Consider the following 12,141-nt stretch of genomic DNA (forward strand, 5'->3'; position numbering starts at 1 on the left):
ACAGGAAAGGCCCCAGGAACTCTTTTGAATTTAATTTCCTGTTTGGTCAGCATGGCAAACTCAGCAGCACAGGTGACCATGCAGTCCACCCATTATCCCTCTATCATCTCTGTCCCTGAGGTTATCGCAGATTAGAAGGCAAAAAAACTGCACTCACGATGACATGTTTTCCGAGCTCATGCAGTCCTCCTGCACTGATAGGGCACAGCTTAATGCATGGCCAGGAAAGAATTAAGTGAGCACAAAGAGCGGAGGTAGGACGCGATGCTGAGGCTAATGGGGGAGCAAACAGACATGACAAAGCGATTGTTGGAGCTGCAGGAAAGCCAATAAGAACACAGACCTCCACTGCATCCACTGTATAACTACCTACCCTCCTCCCCATGTTCCATAGCCTCCTCACCCAAACGCCCAAGAACATGGGTGCAGAGAGGCTCCGGGCACCCAGGCACTCCACTCCAGAGGATGGCCAAGCAACAGAAAGCTGTCATTCAAACTGTTTGATTTTTAGTGTGGCTACAATACGCAATGTGGCCCTGTCCTTCCTTCCTTCCCTGCCCCACCTGGGCTACCTTGTCCATTATCTCATTTTTTAAATTAATAATGAAAGAATGCATGGTTTCAAAACAATAGTTACTTTATGTTAAAGGGGTAGTGTGGTTGGCTTACAGGGAATTAAAATCAACAAAGGGGGCAGGTTTGCATCAAGGAGAAACACACACAACTGTCACACCAAAGCCTGGCCAGTCGTGAAACTGGTTTTCAAAGCCTCTCTGATGCACAGCATGCCTTGCTGTCCTCTTCTAATTGCCCTGGTATCTGGCTGCTCAAAATCGGATGCCAGGTGATTTGACTCAACCTCCCATCCCACCATAAACATCTCCCCCATACTCTCACAGATATTATGGAGCACACAGCAAGCAGCAATAACAATGGGAATGTTGGTTGCCCTGAGGTCTGACCTAGTCAGCAAACATCACTAGCGAGCTTTTAAATGTCCAAAGGCACATTCTACCACCATTCTGCACTTGCTCAGCCTATAGTTGAACTGCTCCTTACTACTGTCCAGGCTTCATGAGCCATGGGAGCAAGGGGTAGGCTAGTGTGGGTGCAACCACGCAGTGTGGCCGGCTGGGAGAGCAGCCTGAGGCAGAAGCCTCCAGCTCACATGATATTCTAAGAAAAAGGGCGTGAAACGATTGTCTGCTGTTGCTTTCACGGAGGGAGGGGCGACTGATGACATGTACCCAAAACCAGCCATGACAATGATTTTGCCAGGCATTGGGAGCTTAACCCAGAATTCCAATGGGCAGCGGAGACTGCGGGAACTGTTGCACTCTGATGCACTCTGCCGACTTAATGCGCTTAGTGGGGACATACGCGATTTACTGTATAAAATCGATTTCTAAAAACCGACTTCTATAAAATTTACCTAATTTCGTAGTGTAGACATACCCTTAAGCATATGCTAAATCCCATTGACTTAGTGGTCTAAGTGACTTGCCCAAAGTTATAACGGAAGTTTGTGTAGAGGTGAGGATAACACCTCTATCTCCTGAGTCTCTGTCCAGTGTCTTAATGCAAAAACTCTCCTTTCATCTCCCCCATGTCCTAAGTTTAGAAGCACCCCATGCCAAAACTTGCATTCACTTCACTGGGGCCAGGATTCCACTTTAGGTATTTAGTCATGTAAGTAAGGTCCAGGAGAGAATCATTGCACAAATTAAAAAGAGTGTTACAAGGACTGTACAAAGATTGCAGTGCTTCATTACATAATTATACAATAGAGCAAACTTGCTCTAAAGAACATAATTGTACAATAAACATTTTAAAAATGATAGTTAAGTACTTACTTTACCTGAGGGAATTGCTCCTCTTTCTCAAGTAAATATATATTTAATTAGATATTTGACAAAGAGACTGGGTATATAGTAAAGATTTATTGGTTACAAGGGATCTGGAGAATAGGAGGTTTAATTTTATATTTCTTCAAAAGTCTGCATCTCAGGAGAACAGAAAGCACTTTTAAAACTTCTCTGAAAAAATAACTCTTTCACAGAACAATGTGTATCCAAAAACCAACCCTATGAAATTTAATGTTAGCATTTTATTACTCTAATTACAAAAACCTCAGTTTAGAAGCTGATATTAACTTCAAGTTTTTATTCTTGGTCCTCCATCACCTCACCTATAAAGCTTTGCAGAATGATCCATTTTTTTGTCTGAAAGATGGACTCACTTTATTCAGTCCAGCTTGAATTTCCTATAGACAATTCTGTAGAAATACAACAGAGAATTCTGATGAAAAGCGATATTCAACGTGTATTTTGTCACTTCAGATATTTCTCCCCCTCCCCCACCCCTTTTGAGTTCACTGTTGGTAATGAGTGTGTCACTATCCTCTTTATAGCCTATGTATTTCAGTCTTGAAGCATCAGACAAGACAAAGGAAAGCATTAGTGACCCGACCACCAACAAAAACCTTGCTCTGTTCTAAGAATCTGAATGCCAAGCAGATGCCTACTGTGATTGAGATATCTTTGGAAATTAATTGGATTTGCAACTGATTAAAGCATGGTACCATAATTCAACTTCATTATTTGTTCAGTTGATTAGTACTATAGCGGAGCATTGTTCATAAAGCCCTACTATCTTTTTTCCATTTTTAAAACTAAGGCATGGAACATGCTAATATAAATATTTGCAAAAGTAACACAAGCATCAGTACAGGGCAACTTTGTGAATATGAATTTCCATGTCACTGGCCACTTAGTGTTTAGTGCTGATCATGCTTAAGCATATGAATATCCTTGTATCTCAAGTTCACTGTGGAACTGACCCTGCTCATGAATATTAATGTCCACAGAATTGATCTTTCTGCAAGTGTTCACATCCATATACATGAAATCCTGTTAACTTGCAATAATGAGCACGGTCTTGCTAGTCCCAGCTCGGTTTTACAATTCTAATGTTGTTTAATTCATTGTTTTCTCTTTTCCATGGAATTCATCTTAAATAATAGCATTTACCTTGAAAGGGAGACCTTTGTTACATTTTTCCAATGACTTATACATCTTTTGTTGGTATCACCTTGCTTTTTCTCATGGCTGCGTCCTGTGATCAAATAGATTATGTGGTTACATCCTCTAATTTACTTGTTCGTAGCCTGGAATCAAGAACAGAATGACCCATCAGAAACAACATATTTCACAGAAGAAATTAAGTATCCAAAAAAATAAGAATAATCTTTCCATACAGATGAATCACTGGGGAAAAAGGCAGTACAAGAAAATTAAAGAATATTAATACTTTCAAGGAGCAGGACTGCATTTTCTCAAATTTACTCTGTTGATTACTTAAATTACATAGTCTCTAGAATAGTTGTTAGAATAGTTTACTCAGCCCCAGCACCATATTTGTCATGTTAAATCTTTCACAATTTTTAAAATTCCTTTAAGGAATATTAGCTGCTAATTATGTAAATACTTAGCTTTGTAATACCAAATATGTTTCCTCTTTTACAGCTACAATAGTGTTAAATGAACTCAACTGGACTGGAGCATTGGATGAGGTATTCAAAAAGAACAGAGAAGAAGACCCAACTTTGTTATGGCAGGTTTTTGGCAGTGCGACTGGCCTCGCCAGGTATTATCCAGGTAATTGCAAGCTTATAATTAAAGTGTCTCCCAGAAATACCAGTAAGGCATTCTCCTTTATTTATTCAAGCAATCCTGTGACAATTAAATATAATTTAATTTTCTCAGAACAAAATTATAGCGTAGCTTAGATCGATTCCCCCCCCAACCCAGTGTAGACCAGGCCCTAGTGTCACAAACCTAGTATATACAATAACCCTTGACAAAAGTGTACTATTAAATAGAAGCATCTTTCATGGAGCTAAAAAACACAACCACACAAACAAAAAAATCTTTGTTAGCATCCTTTAACTTCTATAGAAAGAAGGCACAGCATAAACTATGTTAAAAGCGGGGAGATAACAAAAGCTCACAGGCAAGTATTTAAAAAAAGGAAACCTTAAGAGAGGGTTAGATATTACAAAATTATAATTGGACCATAGGAACAACAAGAGGGACATGAGTGGGGGAGTCTCCTCAATATCTTAGCCTATGTCTATACTATGGACCTTACAGTTGTGCCACTGTAAGGTCTCCTGTGTAGTCGCTCTATGCTGGCAGAAGAGAGTTCTCCCACTGGCATAATTAAACCACCCAAAATCAGTGGTGGTATCTATGATGGCATCTTCCACCGACATAGCGCTGTCCACACCAGTGCTTTGGTCAGCGAAACTTATGTTGGGTGGTTTCACACCCCTAACCAACGAAAGTTTTGCTGATAAAAGTTCTAGCATAGATAAAACCTTAGATGTCTGTACACAAACACAAGGTGTATGAGGAATAAACACGAAAGAACTGGAAGTATTTGTACATAAGCTAAATTATGACTTAACTGGTATCAGTGAAGACTTGGTGGACTTGATGACTTCTCGAGATCCCTTCCAACTTTATGTTTATATGATCCTATGATTCTGTAATAATATGTGTGAAATTAGGGCTTGTTAAACTCAGGCTATATGGGGATCTGCTAACAAAGAGGTGGACAAGAAAGTGCTTATTTGCAAATATCTGTCTGACAGAATGTAAACTAAATCTGAGAGAGACTCATACAAAACATGTCTTATCAAGCAGTAGATAAGACTGCAAGGGAGAAAGGAAAAGTTAAACAGAGAGATGGAAGGAATTCAGTGAATATACATAGAGTTCTCTTAGTTATTAGACCTTTTTTGTGCACAGCACTGTCAAACCTACACCCATAGGCCATAAAGTCATGGGACCCTCCTACACTAGCGTAAAGTTTACCACCCATGGTCCAGGGAACATGCTTGCAGACAGAACTCATTGGTGACAACTTGATCAAGATGTCTCAGTTAGTTTGTTGACCCTGTTTGGGGCATATCGTGGGGTTCCTTCCGGGGTGGATTTGATTTAAATCACTAGTCAGGAAGACTCGATTAAATCATGGATTTCTACATAAAAGTGCTTTATTTTTGGTTGTTATAACCGTAATACATATTCTTAAAAACTCAGAGATAGATGTAGGTTTCATTTTTAGAAGGTACACCCTATACATTTCTAAAGTGATTTATTTTGAAAACTTTTCAGATTAGTTTTACAGCTATATCAAAAAATGAATGTTTGGTTATTTCATTTACCAAAGGTAATTGAAACAGATATTTATGAAGTCACTGGGAGGTGAATTATCTCCAATTCAACAGGTTAATCATTAATATTTGGAGGATTTTCTTGCCATGTTGTATTAGGAGAACATCACCAGACAGACATTTAAATTGTTTTATTTAACTAAAACAACAACGTTATGTAGTCTGGATTTTTTTCTTTAGCAGCAAATAATTGTTAATATTTTAACAAAACAAGCGTATGAATTTTTTAATTTAAACATTCAAGGTTTTTTTAAAAATCGGGTTTGTTTTTATTTAAATTGTTTTTAACTAAAATAGTTAAATGACTTTAAAAAAAATAAATCGACTGTCAGCCAAGTCAACATGAGAAACTTAAAATATTGGCTTCTGCAGCTAACTCAGTCATCTTCACCTTCATTTTCCTGTTTGTTCATAATCTGGAAAACAAAAACAAGCTTTCCTGCTTTTTTAGGTCCCAAACAATTTCTCAGTTTGGAATGAATTAGTCCAAAGAAAGAAAATATTCTTTCTTCACCGGCAGAAGAAGTTACTGCTGTTAAAAGTGAGATTATCACTTCAACAATCTCTGAATCCAAGTGCTCAAGTGACTTCCACCAGTTCACTGGTGTGACTTTTTTTAAAACATCATTAGCAAACATACAGTTCTTAGATGATTCCCCTTAGCTCTGAAGTTTATTATAGCTGGCATTATGGAGGGATGATTGCTGGACGTCCATGTCATAGCCAAATCCTCTTCTTCAGCAGTTAAGGTTTGACCCTCGTACCAAGTATTGAGAATATTTGCAAGAAAATGAGCTGGGGATAGTGCTTGTCCCATTCATTTTTTTAATGCTTGTAATTTAACTCTGTCATTTCTCTTCTTAAGAGTTCACTCAGTTCCTTCCAAATTTCAAGAGTGTCAGCAATAAAACAGCTATTTCCCTGCAGTTTGTTCAATGCTAGAAAAAAGTACTCAGCATGTGTTCAATATTTCTCTTAAGCCCAATGTTGAGAACTTAGGCTGTGACAGTGCCATCTATTTTTTTCCAAGTTCTGGCGCTTGATGAAAAACACCAAATATTATAAGACCTTTGATAAAATTGTGCAAGTTGGCGACACTGTCTTTTAGATATTTAGGATACATTCCTGGCTAATTGAAAGAGTTAACTTCAGAAACCTCCATTTAGAGAAAATGGCACTGATGAGGCTTAACATTTACATTAGGAGTATTTTGTGTCTCCTTACTGAATTATTAGTTCAGCTCACAAAATTACCTCAAAAATTGCTCTTAGATTTTCCTGTAGAAACAGTGGTTAAAAGTTATCTTCCTCTCCCCCCCCCATACACCTGTAACTGCTAAGCCGTGAGCACCTATTATTCTCTGTTATCTGCTTTGTCCCAGTTATTCATACCTTTGTGGCCTCCAGATTGGATTATTGCAACACACTCTTTCTGAGACATGTCTTGAACACCAATCAAAACCTACAGAAAGTCCAGAAGGAGGTTACCTGCTTCCTTACCAGTTTAAGCAACAGGGAATATATTACACCAAGACGGCACAAGTTTCCTATTTACTGATTTACTGATAGGTCCATTTCATGATTTTTATTCTGGCACATAATGAGAGTCTTGGATAAGCTAAGAGGCCAACTCTCTCCCCAGGTCCCTCCATGGCAGCTGACATAATTTTGCTACCAGTCTGTAGATTTGAACATCTGCGCTTTCTGAGTGGAAGGCCTTCTGCTGGAATTCACTTTCCCCATTTATCCAGCGCTAGAGCCTGTTGACTTTCCTAATATGATGTAAGGCTGCTCATTTTTTCAGGCTTGTGCCTAATGCAGTCTTCATGGGAATGGTGTATATGTGTGGATGATAAGTATCTTTCAATATTGACACTGGTCAACAAGCAAAACATGCCATTTGCCTTTCATTAGCTTTATGCTTTCATCTGAAAGCCTTTAAAATGTTCAATGTTCCTTATTTTTCCTCTTTTTGCTAAAGTAACACATCTAGAATGGGAAAATTACATCTTGAATTTAATTGAGATCCTTGATTGATTTTGCTTTGTTTTTACTAACTAGGAATTCGATGTTGGGTGGGAGGAAAGAGGGATTGTCTGCCATTAAGTTTGGGAGGGTTTCAGTTATTCAGTTGATCCTGCAATTAGTTCCATGTGGGCTGCACTCACGTAGAGCTTCACTGACCTCAGTTGGATTTCTTGCAGGCAGAAAGGTCCCCACTGACAGAATAGATGACAGATATACTAAAGCTGTTCACATTTTGTGTGACATCTATCCTGCTATCTAATTTCACTTCTGGGCTGTAAAAAGCAACTGCCCAAAAGAACAATTAACTATAGAATTCTTGGTAGATTTAATGGAACTGTAGATGCAGACCATCTATTTTCCCTTGTAATGTCTTTGAAATCCTTCTTAGTTACAGATGTAATTGGGATTATAATTGTTAATCATTGGATCAGTATAATGATGCTATGGGAAGCACATCATTTTTGCTTTATTAATTAGTAATTAAACTCAAGAATTAGTTTGTCTTTATATGGCCTTTGCTGAATGTCTTATTAGTGATTTCCTCACCTTTCCTTTTGTTTATGTTGTTGCTCAACGGATAAGACCTTTAATGATGGAATTTGTTATGTTTTGGACTTCAGTCAAATAAACCAGAGGGAAGCATTTCTCTGTAGTTAAACATGATGTACAGGTGTTTGTGCTCATGTTCCGAGAAACAGTTTAAGAAAGGTTGGCTGCACAGTGTTGCTGAGAAGAAAGACTAGATTAAAGCAAACTCTCAGTTCTGATAAGTGATTAACCATGTGAAATAATATAGGCAGCAAAACTGAATCAGCTGTCCCAGGAGAGTGCCTTAGATGTGCTTTATCAGTGTTATACCAGAAAGAGCCTAGAATGGCATTCTTGAGAAAGCAGAGAGTCTCAGTTTTCAAACTATCTCAAGAATACGATTTTATTTAACAATTATAGCAACAATTTAATGGATGAAGCTACAATCAGAATTTTACTCAGAATCCTTAGATTGTCTGTCTGTCTCCAGGACTCTCTGTCCTCTACTTCCTGTTAGATACCTGCCACAAGAAGGCAGAATGTCCTAGCTAGGTAGCTTCAGGAAATTTTGAGTGCTTGATAAAAGGATCGGCAGTTCCTCTGGCAAGAATATTTTACCGCCTCTGCTCTACTCACTTAATTCATCCCAAAATATCAGACAGTCCTGAATAGCCATCAGAACTTGCCATGTCTCCATGGCATAATTCAGTCTCCATAATTTTCAAACTACTTTAAAAGACTCAAGGATGATGAGAGCTCTCTCTCTTACTACTGAAATGATAGGAAGGTGGGTTAGAGACAGGGCTGGATCTAGGTTTTTTGCTACCCCAAGCAAAAAAAATTTTGGCTGCCCCCAACCCAGCCCTGGGCTCCCTGCCCCTGCTGCCCCAGCCCTGGGCTCTCCCCCCCACCTGCACCCCCTGCTGCCCCAGCTCTGGGCCTCCCCCCACCCGCACCCCCTGCTACCCCCACCCTGGGCTCTCCTGCCCCACACCCCCCTGCCATCCCAGCCCTGGGTCTCCCCCCCACACACCCCATGCTGCCCCAGCTCTGGGCTCCCTCCTTCCCCTCCACCAGTGCCCCCCACCCACCCACACACCCCCTGCTGCCCTAGCCCTGAGGTCTGCCCCCTCCACTTGCACCCCCTGCCGCCCCAGCCCTGGGCTCCCCCCTCCACCTGCACCCTCCTTCCGCCCCAGCCCTGGGTCACTGGTAACTTGCTCCCAGGGCAGGTCATTCAGCAGGAATTTTGGATGTGCACAGAGCACAGACAGGATTGGTTCCCATATGGTTACAGAACTGCAGTAAAGTGGAACAATTTTCAGTGATTGGAGGCTATCTGGATGCATGTTATAAGACTGTCCTCCATAAATGAGGAAAAGTTGAGGTGCCTTTATTATTCTTTTGTTCCACTCTTTCTTTCTATGGGGAATTTGCCAATGCAATATCACTGTCTTCCTTTTAAACAAATAAAACTAAAAAAAAAAAAAAAAGGCAATGGCTGTTGAAAATAGCAATTCCAGTCCTAAAAACCACTGAGAAGCATTTCTTGCTCAATTTTATCCTACTTTTTCTACAGCAAATTGCGGTGGATCAGTATATTTGATTTGGGAGAAATGAAGTAATAGCTGCCCAAACTGAGTTTGAGCACTCCTGAATTTTGAGGTGTTCAAATCTGGAAGGCAGGTGCTCGGGGGAAGGAAGGGGGGTTGGGGCTCCGCGGGGGAACACGGCAGCATGTATGCAGCAGCGTGTCTGGCACTGCGCGGAGCCAGACACACTGGTCCGAGTGGCACGGTAAGGGGGCTGGGGGGTTGGAGAAGGGGTAGGGAGTTCCGGGGGGGGCAGTCAAGGGATAGGGAGCGGGGGGGGTTGGATGGGGCGGAGGTTTGGGGGGGCAGTCAGGGGCAGGGAGAAGGGGGGGCAGTCAGCGGTTGGATAGGCATGGGAATCCCAGGGGTTTGTCATTGGACAGGTAGGGGGTGGGATTCTAAGGGGGAAGTTGGGGGGGTCTCAGGAGGGGGCAGTTGGGGACAAGGAGAAGGGAGCATTAGCTAGGGGGTGGGGTCCCAGGGTCAGGGGTCCCGGGGTCAGGGGTCCCGGAAGGGGGCAATCAGGGGATAAGAACCAGTGGCGCTTAAATAGGGGGTGGGGTCCTGGGGGGGCAGTTAGGTGCAGGGGTCCCGGGAGGGGGGTGATCAGGGGACAGGGAGGGTTGGATGGGTTGGGGTTTCTGTGGGGGGCAGTCAGAGGGAGTGGATGGTGACAGGGTGGGGCTACCCTCCCTCCCCGTGGAGTGTCCTACTTTTTGAATGTTAAAATATGGTCTCCCTACCCTTCACAGCGCAGCTCTCCATTCACAGCAGGCTGCAGCATGTCTCAGCAACCTCCCTCCCGCCCCCTCTTTCCTGTTGGTAGTGGCCAAGGGAATGCTGGGAAATGTAGTTCTTTCCCTGCTCCAGGGCTGGCTCTATAGGCTGGCTCTATAGGCTCCAGGGCTGGCTCTATAGCTCCCAGGGCCCCCTGTTGGTTCTCAGCTCCCAGGCTGGATCCCTGCTGCCCCTGCAAATGGGCAGCCCCAAGCACCTGCTTGCTTTGCTGGTGCCTAGAGCCGCCCCTGGTTAGAGAGACTGGCTACCTGCACAATTTGCTAGTTTGAAGTTGGTATTTTTTAAGACAAAAAATGTCAGTCTTTGCTAACCAGCTGCCTAGTTATAATTTAGCTGTCTGCCTGTCCCCTCCATCCTGCCAAGACTGACATCCATGCTTAATTTTACTTTCTGGTGTAGCCCCATTCAGTAACAATTGGCAGAGGCCCTGGAGGTTTTTCGCCTTCCTCTGCAGCATGGGGCATGGGTCACTTGCTGGAGGATTCTCTGCAGCTTGAGGTCTTCAAACCACAATTTGAGGACTTCAGTAACTCAGACATAGGTTAGGGGTTTATTATAGAAGTGGATGGGTGAGATTCTGTGGCCTGCATTGTGCAGGAGGTCAGACTAGATGATCATAATGGTCCCTTCTGACCTTAAAGTCTATGAGTCTAATACTGGGCTCTTATATGGCATTTTCATCAGTAGATGTCCAAGAGCTTTACAAGGGAGGGAAGTATAATTATCCCCATTTAACAGATGGGAAAACTGAGGCACAGAGTAGTAAAGTGGCTTGCCTGAGGTCACAGAGCTAGGAATAGAAACTCAGTCCAGTGCTCTATCCAGTAGGTCACACTCAAGTTACTGGGATTACTCACATATTTAAAAGTATTTATGTGCAAAAGACTTTGAAGGATCTGTTCAGCCTTAGGGCAGGGAAATGTGAATCAGGACTACAGGGTCCCTTCTGATCTCTACCACTGGGTCACACTGACCACAAGATTTTAGCCTCATTGCCTCAGTTTATTCATTTTAAAACAGATATAAAACAGATATTTACCCATTTCCCAATGGTAATAAGAAATTTTATTAAATAGATTAAAATTCTGTCTCACGTCTTATGGTAATGCCTTTGGGATAGTGGTCTTTCCTTATGTGACTACATGGTCCATAGATTTTAATGGGAGAGCAATATATGTAAGGAAAACAGAGTGCTGAAGATGAGTATCTGGAAGGATAAGTTTCCCCTTAATGTGTGTAAAGTGCTCTGAAACTCTCTGCTTAAAGATAACTAGATAAGAGCCAGTCTTAAGTTTTTTAAAACATTGAGGAAAAAAGTTATTTTGAAAATCTCTTCGGATGTCAATGGAAGCCTGTCTTTCTCAACTACTGAAGCTTTCCCTGCTAAGGCAAATTAATAATGGAACAGCTTTAAAATCAATTTCTAATCAAATAAAATGGTATCTCTCTAAATGAAGGACTTGCTATGCACAGCTGCTCTTATGTTAACCATTAATGCCGAGTAATAGTTTTGCCATGATATTGAACTCTCCAAAGAAAGTCATTACTGTAGCAGATAATAGGAGACTAGAAAGTCTGAAAAATCCATACAAAATGAATCTGAAGCCTTGCAAAAAGAAAGTTTAAGGGAGAACTTTGTGGGCTTTTTCATACATCTTTGTGTAGCTGACATTTCCCCTTTTACAACTGGAAATATAAAAGAGACTTTAGAGAGAGGAACATGAATGTTCCAAGTGTTTCAGCTTGTAAATTATCTGTGCAATTAACGTTCTAGTCAGAATGGCTTCATCACACAGAGAATGAGTCTCCATCTGATCATTATTCACTTTATATTTTTTTAATGGCTGGAAAGAGAGGCCAAGGACTACAATGTTTGTTGCTGTTACAATGTTCATGATACAGACACTTTAACAATTCACGTAATTGGGTCTCATATTTCTAAAGCTATCGTGTTGAA

The 12,141-nt window shown here is 41.4% G+C and overlaps 1 protein-coding gene and 1 long non-coding RNA gene across 4 annotated transcripts in view; one reads left to right on the forward strand and one right to left on the reverse strand.

Annotated features, from left to right (window-relative positions):
• The window catches only part of CACNA2D1 (calcium voltage-gated channel auxiliary subunit alpha2delta 1), a 636,415-nt gene that overhangs the window by 447,938 nt on the left and 176,336 nt on the right, over positions 1-12,141 (forward strand). For all 3 annotated transcript variants that reach the window (XM_045030029.1, XM_045030036.1, XM_045030046.1), the window contains one exon: positions 3,525-3,656. In XM_045030029.1, the coding sequence (XP_044885964.1) occupies positions 3,525-3,656 (132 nt within the window). The remainder of the gene's footprint in view (positions 1-3,524; positions 3,657-12,141) is intronic.
• Positions 2,038-10,186, reverse strand: LOC123377318. Its single transcript, XR_006582172.1, has 4 exons — positions 10,130-10,186; positions 4,469-4,546; positions 3,030-3,166; positions 2,038-2,275 (listed from the first exon to the last, which is right to left on the reverse strand). It is a non-coding gene; the product is annotated as an uncharacterized LOC123377318 (long non-coding RNA).

Source organism: Mauremys mutica, chromosome 1 (genome assembly GCF_020497125.1).
Source record: "Mauremys mutica isolate MM-2020 ecotype Southern chromosome 1, ASM2049712v1, whole genome shotgun sequence".
NCBI classification, from domain to species: domain Eukaryota; kingdom Metazoa; phylum Chordata; order Testudines; family Geoemydidae; genus Mauremys; species Mauremys mutica.